Below are 21745 nucleotides of genomic sequence, written 5' to 3'. Positions count from 1 at the left end.
CCGCCTTTATACATTTACAATCGCTTTAGCCCTGCCTAGCCCAATTGTAAAAAAAAACTAGACATTTTACTAAAAAGACGCGTTCTTAGGCCTTGGAGGAGAGAAGTATTCTGGAGTGGAAAAGTCGGGCGCCACCTGCGGCTTTGTAAAATTCCCATCATGCTCTTTTTGGTCGGACGTCATCAAGCCAGAATGATGGCAGATAAAGCTGACGTCCGACCAAAAACCGGTTTAACCGGGGTAGTCTGGGTAATTCTAACAGCAATAGGCGGGAAAGGACGTTCTTATTACCGCTATGGGATTTTCCACTCCAGAATACTTATCTCCTCCAAGCTTAGGCTGTTGATATAGATAATAGACGAGTGCCTACGGACGGGGACATTTACTAAAAAATCACGCCCTAGGGCTGTAGCCCCACGTACATAGCTCAATTGTAGAACCAAAACTATAAATTTTACTAAAAAGACACGTTCTTAGGCTGTTTATATAGATAATAGATTAAAGCCTACAGACGGGGACATTTACTAAAAAATCACGCCCTAAGGCTGTAGCCCCACATAGCCCAATTGTAGAACCAAAACTATAAATTTTACTAAAAAGACGCGTTCTTAGGCTGTTTATATAGATAATAGACGAAAGCCTATGGACGGGGAGATTTTAGAAATAAATGCATTCTTGATAAAACCTAATAATGTCTTTACAGTTGCTTCAATTGGGTAAGAAACTCCAATTAGTGTCAGTCAAGTAAGTAGGTTACCACTGGAGGCCTCGTTTACGCGACGAACACCAACAGCGTTTTCCAAATTGGCCTGGATTTTAAGCTAAAAAGGCACGCCACTCTTACTCCTAATTGGAGGTTGACGAACTGCCCGCTCAACACTTTAAAAATATAACATTTTAGACAACTAGAAATTTTGGAAATTAATTTACCGAAATCAGAATTGAATTATATTATCTATTACGACTTACGAGATAAGTTCTCATCGTGGCCAGGAAAAATGGAACGTGTCTACTGAAACTTAAAGCGAGTGTCGGCTCGACGTGAAGTAGCTCTTATTCCAACAGATGTCGCTAGCGTTGAAATCATAACAAAATAATTAAGCTACATTTTGATCCCAATGGAGGAACATAAAAGTACCCCTCCCGTTGGTTTGCTCGTTTGTAAATTTGTCGAATCTGTTCCATTGCGCCGAATCCCATTCGACCGAAAAAGACGCACTTTGGCGGATTTAGGATTCGGTCTAATGGGATTGTCCCATCCGACCGAAAACACCCCACTTCTCCGGGTTTAGGATTCGGTTTTATCCGTTTCAGCATCTGTCAGAACAGTATGCAGTGTTACCTAACCTAACCTAACCTAACCAGGCAAGAAAATTTTTTTTTTGCGGTCACTCAATTGTGAATATTGCGTCGGTCGATTAGAAAAATACAAAACCCGCCTTTGCGCTAATTTCATCAAAAACATTGACGGAATTCGATCTAATGGGAATTCGGTCGAATGGGATTCGGCGCAATGGGAAGATACCAATTTGTCAACAACTTGAATTATAGTAATTTATTATAGGGGATATATGATTAAGGTTAAAGTCCACTAATAAGGAGACGACCCGAGGTGATAATCACCGATTTTGTTCAAACTTGGGTATAATGTACACTTCCATGTAACTTGAAAAACCTGCAAGGTAAAAGTTGCGACGGGCTTTCGTTTTGCCATGGCAACCGAAAACGTTTTTGACAACATGATTTAGAAATTTCCCGTTGAAAATAACATGGGAATCTGAAGGATTTTAAGGGTCCCCCCCCCCTGTGAAACCTTTTAAAAAATGAAAAATTTTGAAAATTTCAAAAACGTTAAAAATACATTTAAATTGATTTTAAAAATTAAATTTAATCAAGTTTAAATGCAATTGGGTCAATTGGGGGGCTTTTAAAATTCTTCAGATTCCGATGTTATTTTCTTTGGAAATAATTCCAAATCATGTTGTCAAAAACGTTTTCGGTTGCCATGGCAAAACGAAAGCCCGTCGCAACTTTTCCCTTGCAGGTTTTTCAAGTTACATGGAGGTGTACATTATACCCGAGTTTGAACAAAATCGGTGATTATCACCTCGGGTCGTCTCCTTTGTAAGTAGAGTATAAGTTGTGTAATTATAATAATTATAAATCGTTCTCTGTTTCGCTATTTTGAATTTTAGATTCCTTTGCCATTAAAAGATGGCACCACGCTCTCCACTTAACGTCGTTTTTTAGAAAAATCCGATAGATTCATTGCTATCTCTAATAACAAGGTCCTTATCATTATACAGGTGGCAATGATAGAGCTGACAGTTGCTTTAAGAGACCGATCACACTTTATGTAACTTTCGGAAGTCACCTATAAGTCAGACTTGCTTTGGCACAAATTGCCCCTCTTTTATCGTTATTGCACGAGAGCGCCATCAAAGTAACTTATTTATTAACTTTATAATCATAACTTTAAATAAATATTTTTGATTTTTTTCTTAGTTAATTTAATTAACTATTATCATAATTAATAATTAATTTAATATTTTCAATGAGCTTCTATTTATCCACAATAGACAGCGCTGTTCACAAATCAATATAAAGATCCCCCTCTTTCACCCAGGTGGGGTGGGGGATAAAGTGAGACTTGGTGTCGGAAAAGCGTTTCTATTACTGGTATCGCGTCGGAATTCAACCTCCTTAAAGATCAATAACCCTGCCGGAACCTAAATGATCAATTATTTTAAGGTACACCATCAATTTAATACTTGATTTTTTTCTCATTTATAATAGTACGATTAGTTTTCTAGATTTAGAAAAATAAAAAATATATACCTAAATTATTTTAATGTAATTTAATCATTTTTGAGATTGCAGAGTTTTTATACTTGATCGGAGTTTCCGTTACGTTATTTAAAATGTGGGGTGTACTTTTCAATTCTTACGAAGGGGTCAGAAAGTCGATTTTTTAGCGTACATAATTCGTGAAAAATCAATTTGAGCTTACGAAGGCAGGCATATTTCGCGCATGGACCGGCGTCTATCAGACCAGCGTACGTCTACGTGAGACGTTATCGTTAAAAATAAAAGTCAGACTTGTGGTTGCGACAGATTTGTCCCGTTGGTTTGTGGGTAAAATTTAAAGTTTACAGCTAAAATGTTTAGAACGGAATAGACACAATTTATTAGTAATATAACTAAACGGTAATCTCTTCTAGTTTATTTTTACATTAATTTTTCTTTGTCTGACATTAGGTTTCCGTTTAGTTTGGTCTTTGCACGATAGATAGCGCCACGGTATGGGATAGATGTCGCTAGCATCGAAAAAAAAAACAAGATGCTTACGCTACATTTAGACCCAAAAGGCGGGACGTAGAAGTACTCCTCGCGTTGATTGGCTCATTTGCAAATTTGTCAATAACTTAAATTATACTTATTTTTAACATTATATTTTAAATGGGATATATAATTTAGATTAAAGTCCACTAAGTACAGTATAACATGTCTAATTACAAAAATTAAAAATGGTTATCTGACGACGTTATCGTTTCGCTTTAATAGATGGCACCACGCTCTCCAGTAAAATAGTTTTTTTTCGAAGAATTCGATAGATTCATGGCCATCTCTAATAACACGGGCCTTATCATAATACAGGTGGCCACGATAGAGCCAATAGTTGCTTTAAATAAACCTTAGTTTGAGTTTCGATAATGACTCGGTTATATCAGGATGGTACGTCATATTTTATATTGACCTACTTGACGTCAGCTTAGGCTAAATGCGTAGAAACGTTAAATGAACTAAATTATCTCATGCCTATATTTGCACGTGTGTTTAATATTTGGGTGGAAATTGTTCCAAAATCGAACAACCATGGCGCTGCTCTAAAAGCATCAAGCGCGCGAACTAGATTCGGGTCCAGTTATTTATTTGTCCAAGGTTGAATCAGGGGTGTCCAAATAGCGATCTTAATAAATGTCAATCTTCACCTTCAAAATGTTTATTTCAAAAACCTAATAAACTCCTTTAGTTAAAAAAATGGTATACACAAGGCGATATCAACCTTGAAAAATGGTCATCTTGACCTTGAAAATGCCGATCTTTGAAATTGAAAGTTTGGGCATCCCCTGTTCAATATTGATGAACTCCTGACAATAACTGATTTTTTTGTAGCCATTTCAAATTCCCTGACTTTTCGGGGCCATTTTCATTTGCAAATTTCCCGACCTTTTGGGGGCATTTTAAAATTTCCTGACTGTTTGGAACCATATTTTAATTTGATGACTTTTAGGGGCCATTTTCATTTGCAAATTTCCGGACCTTTTGTGGCCATTTTCAAATTCCCTGATTTTTCAGGAGCATTTCAAATTACCTGACTTTTCGGGGCCATTTTTAAAATTTCATGACTATTTGAGACCATTTTTAAATTTGATGACTTTTCCGGGCCATTTTAATTTGGAAATTTCCGGACCTTTTGGGGACATTTTCAAATTTCCTGACTGTTTGGAACAATTTAAAAATTTCCTGACTGTTTGGAACCATTTCTAAATATCCCGAATTTTAGGGGCCATTTTAAAATTTTCTGACTTTTCCCTAACCTTTTGGGGCAATTTTCAAATTCCCTGACTCTTCCCTAACTTTTGGGAACCATTTTCAAATTCCCTGACTCTTCCCTAACCTTTTAGGGCAATTTTAAAATTTCCTGACTTTTCCCTAACCTTTTAGGGCCATTTTAAAATTCCCTGACTCCTCCCTAACTTTTTGGAACCATTTTAAAATTCCCTGACTCCTCCCTAACTTTTTGGAACCATTTTAAAATTCCCTGACTCCTCCCTAACTTTTTGGAACCATTTTAAAATTCCCTGACTCCTCCCTAACTTTTTGGAACCATTTTCAAATTCCCTGACTTTGAGGGGTCATTTTCAAATTTACTGACTTTTCCCTAACCTTTTGGGGCCATTTTCAAATTTCCTGACTATTCCCTAACCTTTTGGGGCCATTTTAAAATTTCCTGACTCTTCCCCTAACTTTTTGGAACCATTTTCAATTTCCCTAACTTTTTGGGGCCATTATAATTTTGAAATTCGCTGACTTTTCCAGGTTTCCCAGGTCATGTACGAACCCTGTTGAAGTGAAAAGGCGTAATACTGAGCATCATTTTCGGTAGACGTCGCTCTCAATCGATTAATAATAATAACGATAAAATATAAAAGGGGTTGTTGGGGTCAATGAAATCGCCGCTTTGAGAGCTTTTTAAGCGGACGCGTGAGTGTGTGTGGGTGTGTTAGCCCTTTGTTATCGCGTGATTAGTTGACACACATCAGTTGGCCGCAATGTTGTGTGTTTTGTCGAATTAAGTCCGATTTCGACCGGTTTTAGCTGGCAGTTAAACCGAAGGCGAGGGAACGGGTGAAAGCCGCTTGTACATGACGCTAAGCCTGGCAGGGAAGTTCTCCGATTCGAAAAGGGGTCGACTTGTTACGCGGAGTGACGGAGTAAGAGTCTAATGGAAACTGACTTGTTGATTTGCCGCCCATGGAGATGATACATTTGGATTCTCTGCTTGTCTCTCGGTTGTTGAAGGGCCGAACCCGAACCGCTACTTTGACGGACGTCATCACCGCTTTCTGTCGCCTCTAATTATACGCTAGAACGTCGATAACGCCACCTGCAATCGAAATAAAATATTATTAGTTAAATAATTATTATACTTTATATTATATTAATTAAATAATAGGTATAATATTAATTAAATAACAGGTATAATATTAATTAAATAACAGGTATAATATTAATTAAATAACAGGTATAATATTAATTAAATAACAGGTATAATATTAATTAAATAATAGGTATAATATTAATTAAATAATAGGTATAATATTAATTAAATAATAGGTATAATATTAATTAAATAATAGGTATAATATTAATTAAATAATAGGTATAATATTAATTAAATAATAGGTATAATATTAATTAAATAATAGGTATAATATTAATTAAATAATAGGTATAATATTAATTAAATAATAGGTATAATATTAATTAAATAATAGGTATAATATTAATTAAATAATAGGTATAATATTAATTAAATAATAGGTATAATATTAATTAAATAATAGGTATAATATTAATTAAATAATAGGTATAATATTAATTAAATAATAGGTATAATATTAATTAAATAATAGGTATAATATTAATTAAATAATAGGTATAATATTAATTAAATAATAGGTATAATATTAATTAAATAATAGGTATAATATTAATTAAATAATAGGTATAATATTAATTAAATAATAGGTATAATATTAATTAAATAATAGGTATAATATTAATTAAATAATAGGTATAATATTAATTAAATAATAGGTATAATATTAATTAAATAATAGGTATAATATTAATTAAATAATAGGTATAATATTAATTAAATAATAGGTATAATATTAATTAAATAATAGGTATAATATTAATTAAATAATAGGTATAATATTAATTAAATAATAGGTATAATATTAATTAAATAATAGGTATAATATTAATTAAATAATAGGTATAATATTAATTAAATAATAGGTATAATATTAATTAAATAATAGGTATAATATTAATTAAATAATAGGTATAATATTAATTAAATAATAGGTATAATATTAATTAAATAATAGGTATAATATTAATTAAATAATAGGTATAATATTAATTAAATAATAGGTATAATATTAATTAAATAATAGGTATAATATTAATTAAATAATAGGTATAATATTAATTAAATAATAGGTATAATATTAATTAAATAATAGGTATAATATTAATTAAATAATAGGTATAATATTAATTAAATAATAGGTATAATATTAATTAAATAATAGGTATAATATTAATTAAATAATAGGTATAATATTAATTAAATAATAGGTATAATATTAATTAAATAATAGGTATAATATTAATTAAATAATAGGTATAATATTAATTAAATAATAGGTATAATATTAATTAAATAATAGGTATAATATTAATTAAATAATAGGTATAATATTAATTAAATAATAGGTATAATATTAATTAAATAATAGGTATAATATTAATTAAATAATAGGTATAATATTAATTAAATAATAGGTATAATATTAATTAAATAATAGGTATAATATTAATTAAATAATAGGTATAATATTAATTAAATAATAGGTATAATATTAATTAAATAATAGGTATAATATTAATTAAATAATAGGTATAATATTAATTAAATAATAGGTATAATATTAATTAAATAATAGGTATAATATTAATTAAATAATAGGTATAATATTAATTAAATAATAGGTATAATATTAATTAAATAATAGGTATAATATTAATTAAATAATAGGTATAATATTAATTAAATAATAGGTATAATATTAATTAAATAATAGGTATAATATTAATTAAATAATAGGTATAATATTAATTAAATAATAGGTATAATATTAATTAAATAATAGGTATAATATTAATTAAATAATAGGTATAATATTAATTAAATAATAGGTATAATATTAATTAAATAATAGGTATAATATTAATTAAATAATAGGTATAATATTAATTAAATAATAGGTATAATATTAATTAAATAATAGGTATAATATTAATTAAATAATAGGTATAATATTAATTAAATAATAGGTATAATATTAATTAAATAATAGGTATAATATTAATTAAATAATAGGTATAATATTAATTAAATAATAGGTATAATATTAATTAAATAATAGGTATAATATTAATTAAATAATAGGTATAATATTAATTAAATAATAGGTATATATTATAGGGATGCATCGATATGGATCCACCTTCTGAAGCAGGGGCGGATCCATAGGGGGGGCGATGGGGGCGATCGCCCCCCCCCTTAGAATACTTGAAAAAACATAACAATTTTTGAAGTTATTGAAATATATTTATAGAGACTTAAGTATACTAGACTTTCTAGTTGTAGAAAGTACTTCGTTTAAGCAAACGAAAATGAGAGCTCCACGTTACATTTTCACGCTCCATATAGGCTTCGAGCTTAGAAACGATAGCGCCATCTACTTTAATACCTGCCAACTAAATTTGTGAAGAAATAGCAGACGACTTTTGAATGCCCATGATCGGCCCTCCTTACTTGATGGCCTGGATCCGCTCCTGTTCTTATTTTTAAAAGTTTTTCCGTAAAATATTTTTCTAATAGAGTAGGAACTTTTAAAAGTATTTTCTTTACATCCTCCCCTGGGGTTGCTACAGATGTTTCAGATTCATTGACTTTGACAGGTTTCCCCTGACCATTTCCAGCTCTAGATTTGCTCTAAATTATTTATTGTCAATTTTTAGTAAAATTGTTCCATTTGCAACCAAAATGAAATTCCCTGGCGTTTTTACTAGTTCTTAAAATTCCCTGACTTTTAGATCCATTTTGAATTTCCATGACTTTACCAGGCGAAGTATTAAATTGCTCAACAACATTTTCCCCAGCCTGTGAACTTAGAAATATTATTTCAAAAGTATACCCTGTTGAAGAAAGCTAAACCTGCTAGGTCTTCAATGAGGTCTTAAAACTTCCAATAATTACACTATTTTACAATTTTGCGTACTTGGTCCGTTGAATAAACTTTCAATTACGTGTGTAATGCCCTCTAGTTCGTAATGCTTGATTAGCGAGATTGGCGTTTCAGTCAGACGTGAAATCCGGGAGTCATTGACTGTCAAAATAAATGCTGGTACTCTCGAAATAAATCATTCAAAGAGGTATCGAGGGTGACCAGCACCCCAATTTAAATGAAAAACGTTTGAGAATATATATAATAAATTATTTGCTTCTCCTGTCGTTTTTCTCTATATAATAATAATAATAATAATAATAATAATAATAATAATCAGCTAGGCTAATACCCAAGGCACCACCTTAGGCCTAAGTCATCAAGCGAGTTTTGAAGCCTTATTTCAGGTGGCCAGGTTACAATGCGTAGGAGGGTGGTGGCAAGCCCTGCATGCCACGTGAGCCAACAGCTCCCTACACTCACTATTACCGTTAACCTCATCAAGTTTAAACCAGTGGGGAAAGAACTTGCAAACTCAACGCAGGAGTTGTTCCGAGTTTTCACCCAGTTCCACAAGCTGGGATCGAACCCGGCTCCTCTGGCTGCGAGGCGAAAGTGCTAACCACTCCGCCACCCCACCATATTTATATAATTGTCACTCCCCCATGAGTCCGTTAACCTCATGAAAAATAGGCATGAGGGGGTGAAGGGCCCCAAGGACCCCCATCAAAAATACCACTATTTGTAAGTCTGGATTGGGTGGAGCCCCCACTTCCTAAAATTCTGTACACCGATTACAGCTAAATCATTAATCGATTACGTAATCACTTTAGTGCAGGCAAAGCTACGGGTTTGTACACCGATTACGGATAGTGGGCGGCCTCTCACTGGCTCCCAAAAGGATGTTGGGAGACCTTGAAAATTCGTTCATAATAGTCTTAGTCGATAGCTACGCCGCAAAATTTTCGTTTTGAAAACGAAAACATTTGAGAGAGTTGGCCGTTTTCGGTCTATCGAAATCTGGCAGCCTTGCCTGCCTTCCGGCCTGTATCTCCATACCGAAAATGGCCGACGATTACGCCGCCGAAAGTATTTTACTAAACTGAACGGCGGCGTTTTTGACCGTTATTTTGAACTATCGACTGACTATAGTTGATTTTATAAAATAAAAAGTGGTCTCGCGTTTTGCACGCGCGCTAGAAAAACCTATATTCCTGTAGCGCGCGCTCGTAGACTTGTAAAAGTAAGAGACTGTGACGTAAGAGCAACAATTAAACAAGAACGTTACTTTATAAAAACAACTATTGAAATTGAAGAAAATCCGCAAAATACCTTTGCATTTAAGCTGCTTCTGATACAATCTTAAATAAAATTACCGATAACTTTTAATAAATTATTTGCGGAAAGATCTACAAGAAAATTGAAAAGAAGAAATATTTTCGAGAGCCAGGACCTGCAAGTCTCTAATTATCTAATGCTTGTTGAAATAATGGAAACTTTTCACTTATATGGTATGCAACAAGTGATTCTTTTTTAACCAGGTAGCTTTTTTTGACGGGGTCTTCCATAAAGAATGCGTTGAGGTTGTATTAACTTTAACAAATTATTAAACCATATTTGTTTTTCAGGCACCACCTTAGGCCCAAGTCATCTACCGACTTTTAATGCCTTAAACAGGTGGCCGGGCTAGAACGCGTAGGAGGCTGGTGGCAAGCCTTTTATGCCACGCGAGCCAACAGCTCCCTACACTCACTATTACCTCTACAAATGTTTATGTAAAGGAGAAGCCGAAGAACTCAGGGGGAAAACCCCTTTAATCAGTGAAGAGAGAACTTGCAAACTCTACGCAGGAGTGGTTCCGAGTTTTCAGCCAGTGCCACCATCGAACCCGGCTCCTCTTGCTGCGAGGCGAAAGTGCTAACCACTCCGCCACCCCACCTACTTTAAAAACCATGGGTTTTCACCAACTGTAGTATTTGAAACCTTTTTCTTTCTGTAATCAAACCTATGCCTATATTTTCCTTCATTATTCAAAAAAATATTTCCTACAAAATTCTATAAATCGACAATATATTTCCTATTTTCATAATTTTTCCTAATAAAAAGGTTTTTATTTTTAGCTCTTCTGTAATCACCGTGGGCACGTCTGTAGCAACGCGTTTCTTGAAATTTCACCACGTATAAAAAATAAGAGCAAAGCGTGAGCTTGGGTGAAGTCTACAGTTTATCCTTAGAGGAATTTCAACGCAGGGAGGATACGTTGGGGAGTTTCTGTGTACGCTATTTGAATATATTTTATTCGAGGAATCCAGGAAGAAGTTGGGAAGAAAAATAACATTGGAGAAGCGAATTTCCGAAACGCTCAAAACAGGGTGGGTGACGTCAACGTAATGACGTCACCGGGGAAATGGGAATCGAAAGGGGACCACGCTCTGTCCACCCTTCCTGGGAATTCGGGGAGATTTAACCTCCCAGTAAAGCCGCAGTTTTGAAGCAGCGAGTTCATAAAATAAACCATCAGTGTGTCTGTTAGTGGAAATAATTACCGATAGCTACGTAGAATAGAAGCTTAAATAAAACCTATTCAGCGATTTGCCTAGAAGTAGTAATACAGAGAGTTAGGACATATTTGTAAAAGCGTTATCTTATTTCAAAGCGCACGCTGCACAGTGGAGTATTTCCTCACAATATCTGGTCAAAATTCAAAATTAAAGTTTATTCTAAATCTAATTTCCATACCCGCTTTTAAAATTTTGACTTTTGATTTAATAAATCCGTTAGCATTAAAACGATATCAGAACAGACAACTGTTTTTATAAATCGTTTTTTTAATATATCGCAGGTATAACACTCTTATTAGAAACGTTTACTGGGCGCCGCCATTATCGTACAGACAACCAATGAGCCAGCCCTCTACCGCAGAAATTTCATCCCCCCAAAACCGGTTTTTTCATCACCCTCCCCGAAGACTGTAAGGTCATGGCGGTCGATTTGGAAGGCGCGTTTAAGAGTCTATAGATAAAATAATACTAGTTTTTTTTCGAAAATAAGGGGTCGAAAAATTCATAAGTCAAGGTTGATCACAACCATCTCATCCGATAGTGCCACAGATACTCAGATATCTGATCGGATAAATTAAAAAAAACCATTTACCTCGGATATATATTGATCCGACTTTCAAACTGAAAAGGAAATCTGATCTGCGCAGATAATGAAATCAGATTGATCCAATTTCTGTTTAAAGCGCTATTCCCTCCCAAAAAAAATCGAATGAGCTCGGTAATAATAATAATGATAATCAGCTAGGCTAATACCCAAGGCACGACCTAAGGCCCAAGTTATCGAGCGACTTTAAACTGGCGGCCGGGTTACAATGCGTAGGAGGGTGGTGGCAAGCCCTTCGTGCCACGCGAGCCGACAGCTCCCTATCCTATAGAATTATACTTAACCTCAACAAGTTTTTATGTAAGGGGAAACCGAAGAACTCGAGGGAAAACCCCTTTAAACAGTGGAGAGATAACTCGCAACTAGGGGCCCGAAAAATATTTTAGAAATCTTGAAATTCCCGAAATCTGGGCGAAAATCAGTTACAAAATCTCAATATCAGTCTAAAAATCAAGACGAAAATCGTACTCTGAAATATTCATAATCAGTTCATGAAATCACTTTAGCCACGGTCACACTAGTGCTTAAATCTCAGTTTAGCTAGGTTTGAATGTCAGTAATATTATTGGACATTATTTAGAATTTTATTCCCATTATTTTGGAAAACACGAGCAATTTTACTTCCTCGCCTTGTCGTTTTGGTAGCGATTAGCCACGGTCACACTAGAGCTTAAAACCCAGTTTAGGTCGGTTTGAATGCCAGTTTTGACCGCCGACTTCAATCATGGACTGTAAATTTTAGAGGACGAGTAAAGCGTAGCCTTCCCCTGCAGAATTTTGGTTTCCCCGAGCATCAATCACTAAAATTTACAGTCCGTGCTGCAATTCTTGGTTCACACGTGCGAAATCGCTACACCCCGGTTCGCTTATAGCCAAGGCTTAACGCCATTTCAAATTATGACCAAACTTTTGCAAATACTAAAAAAATTTCCCAAAACAATTAGTGAACCATGTTTACTATACATACGGTAATATTATTTGACAATATTTAGAATTTTATTCCCATAATTTTGGAAAATACTAGCAATTTTACTTCGCCGCCTTGTCGATTTGAAAGCGATTCTAAGCGAACCGACTTGGACGAGTTGCTTCCCGAACCAACACGAAGCGATTTCTCACGCTGGTTTTGAAAACTAGTTATCTAAAACCAAGCGATTTTAGGGGTAAGTATGAACCTGGCTTATGAGACTCAAAATCCCGTACGCCAAATTTGCAATTGCAAATGTCGGACCCCACGACTTGCAACTCTACGCGGAAGATTGGTTCCCTAAACCTGACATCTACCGACTCGATTGAAACGCCTTTCGTCACGATTTGCCGTTCAGATATGAAATTTTCCGTTCATTTCTTTTATATTCATATCCGAAAATTATCCCAATAAAAACTTATTTGTTGCATATAAATATAATAGTCGCGAATAATATCCATACATAAACAATTAATCGAATTATTTATGATTAATTTAAATTTTGGCGGTTAATTTTTCCGTTTCCACGAGCTCTAGATGCGTTTCAATCGCGTATGAAAACGTCACTTTGGGGAACCAATGAGAAACCAGGATTTTTATAAGGAGGGAGGAGCTATGGATTAAATAACCTTATTATATATAAGGTTATTTAATCCATGGAGGAGCTTACTGTTTGAGCGTGACGGCTAGAAATCGTCTCGATTTAAGCAAATAATAGTTAAAAGGCCTACACTACGAACACAAAAATCCAGCAGATTAATACTTCTCACTTATTAGATATACTATATACTTTTGATATTCCTATTGGGCGGAAAACGCAATCCATTGATTTGAAAAGAAGACTTATTTATCTGGGCTGTCGTGCAATAATTCCCCAGAGAACGAAAATGTCTAATTTTAGACTCTCTATACAGGGGCAATTTCCGGCGTAAATTTCTACCGGAAAGAGAGAGACAGGGGCTATTTTGCGGGACATGGGCGAACCGATAACGTCCAAAATACGGCTATTTATAATTGGCAGAATTACAATTAAAACAATACTTGTTTGGATATGCTAATGACAACGTAACTAGTCATATCTGGGTCTTTTTGGCGTTTTGATTACTCGGAAATGGCATTATTTAAATTGAGCTTTCTGCTCTCGATAGAGAGACATCTAGCGGACGTTTATCTTCAGCGCCATTTGAGTAGGAAGTGTCGGCTGCTTGTACGACATCGTGGCCGCCATATTTTCACATTTAAATTCCCCGATTTTTCCTGGTTAGAGATTTATCCTTGACGTTTTGAAAGCCACAATTTGGAAAATTTTAGCTTAATATTTTTCTTTTATCAGAAGTTAGTAAATTAAGTTTAACTTATATTTTAGTATAAAGATTAGGCCTATGTTTTAATTAAAACACTTTAATTGGGACCCTAAAAAAATGAGCAGAGCTTTGAAGGTACTAAAAATGACCGAATAATTAATCACAGAATTAAAGTAATTTAAAAAAAGGACAAAATTATAACGTATAGCCAGAAGTATATAGAATAACTCAAACGAGATAAGCACTTATTTGGTATTACTTTTACAGGGTTGCCACAATATTTTCTGATTCAAATTCCCAGACTTTTCCCTGACTATATTTTTTTGGAGATTTTCCCCTGACTAAATTTTTTGGAGATTCTCCCCTAACTATATTTTTTTATAGATTTTCCCCTGACCATATTTTTGGAGATTTTCCGATAACTATATTTTTTGGGGATTTTCCCCTGACTACATTTTTTGGATTCAAAATTTATTTAAAAAAAATAAATATTTATTTACCCTGTTCAGATTTCCTAATTTACCCCTGGGCCAACCCTATTACAGGCTACTTATTTCAAAATATTTTTGATACATTACAATTTCAAATAATTAAGAAACAAAATACAATTAGATGTAGATAAAAATGTTTTTACTAATTTATAGAGTTTGAATAATATTTATAGAAATTAGTCAATTTAAGGAAATAATGATTGTTAACAGGAACAAATAACTAAAACATTTATTACCGGAAGGTTAGGTTAGATACTAATTATTAATCAGTTGGAACGGTGTTGGTCCATTTGATAGAAAAATATGTGATCGACAGTCGATCATTATACGTTGCAATTGATCGAAATTCCATTTGATCGAATCCCATTTGTCATTTGTTTCATAAGATCGAACCTTCAAATGATCGAATACTATTTGATCGAATTCAAAAGTATTTATAGTACCAGTTGGTATGTTTTATTTTACCAAATGTCAATATGAAGTGCAGAAGGAATAATGATGGAATAATTCATTGCTTAAGTGCAGAAGGAATAATTATGGTATAATTCATTGCTTTAACTGTATTAAGCCACAAAGATGAAGAGATTTTTACTTTATACACTATATGATGGAATTTTTTATGACATCGACGATAACGACCCGTTGTTTTTGATATATATAAATAGGGTCAGGTTAGGTTAGGTTAGGTTAGGTTGATGTACGCGCGCCGTAGGCGCGTATGCACCGTTGCCTTTTCGATTTACTCCCAAAAACTAGTAGTTTTACCCTACAGTAGCTTTCGATCAAATTTCGTTCGATCAAATGCAATTCGATCAAATGGAAATTCGATCAAATGGAAATTCGATCAAATGGAAATTCTATCAAATGGAAATTCTATCAAATGGAAATTCGATCAAATGGAAATTCTATATAATGGGACCCGTTCGATCATTTGGGAATCGATCAAATGGGACCCGTTCGATCATTTGGGAATCGATCAAATGGGACCCGTTCGATCATTTGGGAATCGATCAAATGGGACCCGTTCGATCATTTGGGAATCGATCAAATGGGACCCGTTCGATCATTTGGGAATCGATCAAATGGGACCCGTTCGATCATTTGGGAATCGATCAAATGGGACCCGTTCGATCATTTGGGAATCGATCAAATGGGACCCGTTCGATCATTTGGGAATCGATCAAATGGGACCCGTTCGATCATTTGGGAATCGATCAAATATACTCAAACCGTTGGAACAATGATATATCCAGAGATTTTCCCCCTGGCTATATCCATTTTGAAAATCTCTGACTTTTCCAGGTACTATGGCAACTCCGTAATATAGGAAAAGTTGGGAAAATATTATTTCGAAACGCCCAACCAAAAACCCCAAAGGAGCATTTCTAAACGTTGGTCAATTTTGACACAACGCGCTGGCCTCGTCAATTGGTAGATGCACGCCGGGGCATTGAGTATGGGCCGCCGAAAGGATTAGAGTTAATCCCCTAGACAAGGGATTTATGGGCGGCAGAGCCCCTTCCTTACTAATCTCTGGATTATCAGAGCTCGTAATTTTAGACCGCTCCCCCTCTCTTCTCTTCCCTGCACTGCACTCAACTCCAATCCTCTCCTCTCCACTACCTTCGTTATCGACGATTTATATGGGCTCTAGTGTAGTCACTGTAGTGGCACCTTGGACGATTAAACGCTATAAACATTGCGGCTGACTTGTTGGAGTTTGTTCGAAGGCCAAGGCGTAGCTATGTTCAGGTAAGAACCTATTTAGGTTACTAAGAGCGTACGAGTACATCTGGCAGGGACGGTGGCATGGAGCCATGCAGGGCACAAAAAGTCCCCGAGCGGGGGAAATTTTAAAGTCACTGAGCAGGGAAATTAAAACGGCAACGTGCGGGGCAAATTAAAAAGCCACTTTTAGTAACTGTATTTAGAAAAAGTGACTTTTAGTAACTGAATTTAGAAAAGGTGACTTTTAGTAACTGAATTTAGAAAAAGTGACTTTTAGTAACTGAATTTAGAAAAGGTGACTTTTAGTAACTGAATTTAGAAAAAGTGACTTTTAGTAACTGAATTTAGAAAAGGTGACTTTTAGTAACTGAATTTAGAAAAGGTTACTTTTAGTAACTGAATTTAGAAAAGGTGACTTTTAGTAACTGAATTTAGAAAAAGTGACTTTTAGTAACTGAATTTAGAAAAGGTGACTTTTAGTAACTGAATTTAGAAAAGGTGACTTTTAGTAACTGAATTTAGAAAAGGTGACTTTTAGTAACTGAATTTAGAAAAGGTGACTTTTAGTAACTGAATTTAGAAAAGGTGACTTTTAGTAACTGAATTTAGAAAAGGTGACTTTTAGTAACTGAATTTAGAAAAGGTGACTTTTAGTAACTGAATTTAGAAAAAGTGACTTTTAGTAACTGAATTTAGAAAAGGTGACTTTTAGTAACTGAATTTAGAAAAAGTGACTTTTAGTAACTGAATTTAGAAAAGGTGACTTTTAGTAACTGAATTTAGAAAAAGTGACTTTTAGTAACTGAATTTAGAAAAGGTGACTTTTAGTAACTGAATTTAGAAAAGGTTACTTTTAGTAACTGAATTTAGAAAAGGTGACTTTTAGTAACTGAATTTAGAAAAAGTGACTTTTAGTAACTGAATTTAGAAAAGGTGACTTTTAGTAACTGAATTTAGAAAAGGTGACTTTTAGTAACTGAATTTAGAAAAGGTGACTTTTAGTAACTGAATTTAGAAAAGGTGACTTTTAGTAACTGAATTTAGAAAAGGTGACTTTTAGTAACTGAATTTAGAAAAGGTGACTTTTAGTAACTGAATTTAGAAAAGGTGACTTTTAGTAACTGAATTTAGAAAAAGTGACTTTTAGTAACTGAATTTAGAAAAGGTGACTTTTAGTAACTGAATTTAGAAAAAGTGACTTTTAGTAACTGAATTTAGAAAAGGTGACTTTTAGTAACTGAATTTAGAAAAAGTGACTTTTAGTAACTGAATTTAGAAAAGGTGACTTTTAGTAACTGAATTTAGAAAAGGTTACTTTTAGTAACTGAATTTAGAAAAGGTGACTTTTAGTAACTGAATTTAGAAAAAGTGACTTTTAGTAACTGAATTTAGAAAAGGTGACTTTTAGTAACTGAATTTAGAAAAGGTGACTTTTAGTAACTGAATTTAGAAAAGGTGACTTTTAGTAACTGAATTTAGAAAAGGTGACTTTTAGTAACTGAATTTAGAAAAGGTGACTTTTAGTAACTGAATTTAGAAAAGGTGACTTTTAGTAACTGAATTTAGAAAAGGTGACTTTTAGTAACTGAATTTAGAAAAGGTGACTTTTAGTAACTGAATTTAGAAAAGGTGACTTTTAGTAACTGAATTTAGAAAAAGTGACTTTTAGTAACTGAATTTATAAAAAGTTACTTTTAGTAACTGAATTTATAAAAAGTTACTTTTAGTAACTGAATTTAGAAAAAGTTACTTTTAGTAACTGAATTTAGAAAAAGTGACTTTTAGTAACTGAATTTAGAAAAAGTGACTTTTAGTAACTGAATTTAGAAAAGGTGACTTTTAGTAACTGAATTTAGAAAACGTGACTTTTAGTAACTGAATTTAGAAAACGTGACTTTTAGTAACTGAATTTAGAAAAGGTGACTTTTAGTAACTGAATTTAGAAAACGTGACTTTTAGTAACTGAATTTAGAAAACGTGACTTTTAGTAACTGAATTTAGAAAAGGTGACTTTTAGTAACTGAATTTAGAAAAGGTGACTTTTAGTAACTGAATTTAGAAAAAGTGACTTTTAGTAACTGAATTTAGAAAAAGTGACTTTTAGTAACTGAATTTAGAAAAGATGACTTTTAGTAACTGAATTTAGAAAACGTGACTTTTAGTAACTGAATTTAGAAAAGGTGACTTTTAGTAACTGAATTTAGAAAACGTGACTTTTAGTAACTGAATTTAGAAAAGGTGACTTTTAGTAACTGAATTTAGAAAAGGTGACTTTTAGTAACTGAATTTAGAAAAAGTGACTTTTAGTAACTGAATTTAGAAAAAGTGGTTTTTAGTAACTGAATTTAGAAAAGGTGACTTTTAGTTACTGAATTTAGAAAAAGTGACTTTTAGTAACTGAATTTAGAAAAGGTGACTTTTAGTAACTGAATTTAGAAAAGGTGACTTTTAGTAACTGAATTTAGAAAACGTGACTTTTAGTAACTGAATTTAGAAAAAGTTACTTTTAGTAACTGAATTTAGAAAAAGTGACTTTTAGTAACTGAATTTAGAAAAAGTGACTTTTAGTAACTGAATTTAGAAAAGGTGACTTTTAGTAACTGAATTTAGAAAAGGTGACTTTTAGTAACTGAATTTAGAAAAGGTGACTTTTAGTAACTGAATTTAGAAAACGTGACTTTTAGTAACTGAATTTAGAAAACGTGACTTTTAGTAACTGAATTTAGAAAAGGTGACTTTTAGTAACTGAATTTAGAAAAGGTGACTTTTAGTAACTGAATTTAGAAAAAGTGACTTTTAGTAACTGAATTTAGAAAGTGACTTTTAGTAACTGAATTTAGAAAAAGTGACTTTTAGTAACTGAATTTAGAAAAGGTGACTTTTAGTAACTGAATTTAGAAAAAGTGACTTTTAGTAACTGAATTTAGAAAAGGTGACTTTTAGTAACTGAATTTAGAAAACGTGACTTTTAGTAACTGAATTTAGAAAAAGTGACTTTTAGTAACTGAATTTAGGAAAAGTGACTTTTAGTAACTGAATTTAGAAAAGGTGACTTTTAGTAACTGAATTTAGAAAAGGTGACTTTTAGTAACTGAATTTAGAAAAAGTGACTTTTAGTAACTGAATTTAGAAAAAGTGACTTTTAGTAACTGAATTTAGAAAAGGTGACTTTTAGTAACTGAATTTAGAAAAAGTGACTTTTAGTAACTGAATTTAGAAAAGGTGACTTTTAGTAACTGAATTTAGAAAACGTGACTTTTAGTAACTGAATTTAGAAAACGTGACTTTTAGTAACTGAATTTAGAAAAAGTTACTTTTAGTAACTGAATTTAGAAAAAGTGACTTTTAGTAACTGAATTTAGAAAAAGTGACTTTTAGTAACTGAATTTAGAAAAGGTGACTTTTAGTAACTGAATTTAGAAAACGTGACTTTTAGTAACTGAATTTAGAAAAAGTGACTTTTAGTAACTGAATTTAGGAAAAGTGACTTTTAGTAACTGAATTTAGAAAAGGTGACTTTTAGTAACTGAATTTAGAAAAGGTGACTTTTAGTAACTGAATTTAGAAAAGGTGACTTTTAGTAACTGAATTTAGAAAACGTGACTTTTAGTAACTGAATTTAGAAAACGTGACTTTTAGTAACTGAATTTAGAAAACGTGACTTTTAGTAACTGAATTTAGAAAAAGTTACTTTTAGTAACTGAATTTAGAAAAAGTTACTTTTAGTAACTGAATTTAGAAAACGTGACTTTTAGTAACTGAATTTAGAAAACGTGACTTTTAGTAACTGAATTTAGAAAACGTGACTTTTAGTAACTGAATTTAGAAAAAGTGACTTTTAGTAACTGAATTTAGAAAAAGTGACTTTTATTAACTTAATTTAGAAAACGTGACTTTTAGTAACTGAATTTAGAAAACGTGACTTTTAGTAACTGAATTTAGAAAACGTGACTTTAAGTAACTGAATTTAGAAAAAGTTACTTTTAGTAACTGAATTTAGAAAAAGTTACTTTTAGTAACTGAATTTAGAAAAAGTGACTTTTAGTAACTGAATTTAGAAAAGGTGACTTTTAGTAACTGAATTTAGAAAACGTGACTTTTAGTAACTGAATTTAGAAAAAGTGACTTTTAGTAACTGAATTTAGAAAACGTGACTTTTAGTAACTGAATTTAGAAAAAGTGACTTTTAGTAACTGAATTTAGAAAAAGTGACTTAGTAACTGAATTTAGAAAAAGTGACTTTTAGTAACTGAATTTAGAAAAAGTGACTTTTAGTAACTGAATTTAGAAAAAGTTACTTTTAGTAACTGAATTTAGAAAAAGTGACTTTTAGTAACTGAATTTAGAAAAGGTGACTTTTAGTAACTGAATTTAGAAAACGTGACTTTTAGTAACTGAATTTAGAAAACGTGACTTTTAGTAACTGAATTTAGAAAAAGTTACTTTTAGTAACTGAATTTAGAAAAAGTGACTTTTAGTAACTGAATTTAGAAAAAGTTACTTTTAGTAACTGAATTTAGAAAACGTGACTTTTAGTAACTGAATTTAGAAAAGGTGACTTTTAGTAACTGAATTTAGAAAACGTGACTTTTAGTAACTGAATTTAGAAAAAGTGACTTTTAGTAACTGAATTTAGGAAAAGTGACTTTTAGTAACTGAATTTAGAAAACGTGACTTTTAGTAACTGAATTTAGAAAAGGTGACTTTTAGTAACTGAATTTAGAAAACGTGACTTTTAGTAACTGAATTTAGAAAACGTGACTTTTAGTAACTGAATTTAGAAAACGTGACTTTTAGTAACTGAATTTCGAAAAAGTTACTTTTAGTAACTGAATTTAGAAAAAGTTACTTTTAGTAACTGAATTTGAAAAAGAAAATGATTTTCATTGAGAAAAGTGACTCAGTATCAGGACTGCATGCGGGGAAATACACCGTCAATTACCGCGGTGAAGGTGTTTTCAAGGTCAAAGAGAAGCACCTCTTTAAAAACAACATCGTTAGCGGCCATTTTTATCCACGCTTTCCCACTAATATTCTCTTCTTTTGGTCTAATATTCTTCATACAAACGGAATAAGGAAATCGATAACAGAAACTCCCCGACTCGAAAACAGATCGCGTACAGTCTGCGTCTCTTAATGCTCCGTAATGCCCGTAGCGGATTCCATTACGGGACGTTGTACCTGAAGGCAAAACCCGACCGACGAAATAAAAAAAACTCGAACGACAGTGGAGAAAACCGCGTTTATGACAAAACGGCGCTCTGGGAACGGTTCGCAGTTCCTCAAAGCGTATCGCAAAACAAGTTGGCAAAACGCAAAATGTTATTCGTTGCTTATGCCGCCATCTGCATTCGGGAAACCGAATATTTGGCGATAAAAGCACATTTGAATATGAACTTTATTTGTTATAAATTTAATTCGTATTTTTAATTTATTTGTTATTAATTTAATTCGTATTTTTAATTTATTTGTTATTAATTTAATTCGTATTTTTAATTT

General features: G+C 32.7%; 1 protein-coding gene across 7 annotated transcripts in view; it reads right to left on the bottom strand.

The window, feature by feature from the left end:
• unc-104 (kinesin family member unc-104) overlaps positions 1-21745 on the bottom strand; it is a 62892-nt gene that overhangs the window by 20286 nt on the left and 20861 nt on the right. For all 7 annotated transcript variants that reach the window (XM_090160299.1, XM_090160302.1, XM_090160300.1 and 4 more), the window contains exon 2: positions 5522-5671. In XM_090160299.1, the coding sequence (XP_090016425.1) occupies positions 5522-5621 (100 nt within the window). In that variant the 5' untranslated portion in view covers positions 5622-5671. The remainder of the gene's footprint in view (positions 1-5521; positions 5672-21745) is intronic.

Source organism: Leiobunum rupestre, chromosome 10 (genome assembly GCF_980474605.1).
Source record: "Leiobunum rupestre chromosome 10, qqLeiRupe1.1.hap1, whole genome shotgun sequence".
In the NCBI taxonomy this organism is placed as follows: Eukaryota; Metazoa; Arthropoda; class Arachnida; order Opiliones; family Sclerosomatidae; genus Leiobunum; species Leiobunum rupestre.
Note: the sequence above shows the minus strand (reverse complement) of the source record. Positions and strands in the feature narration are given on the sequence as shown.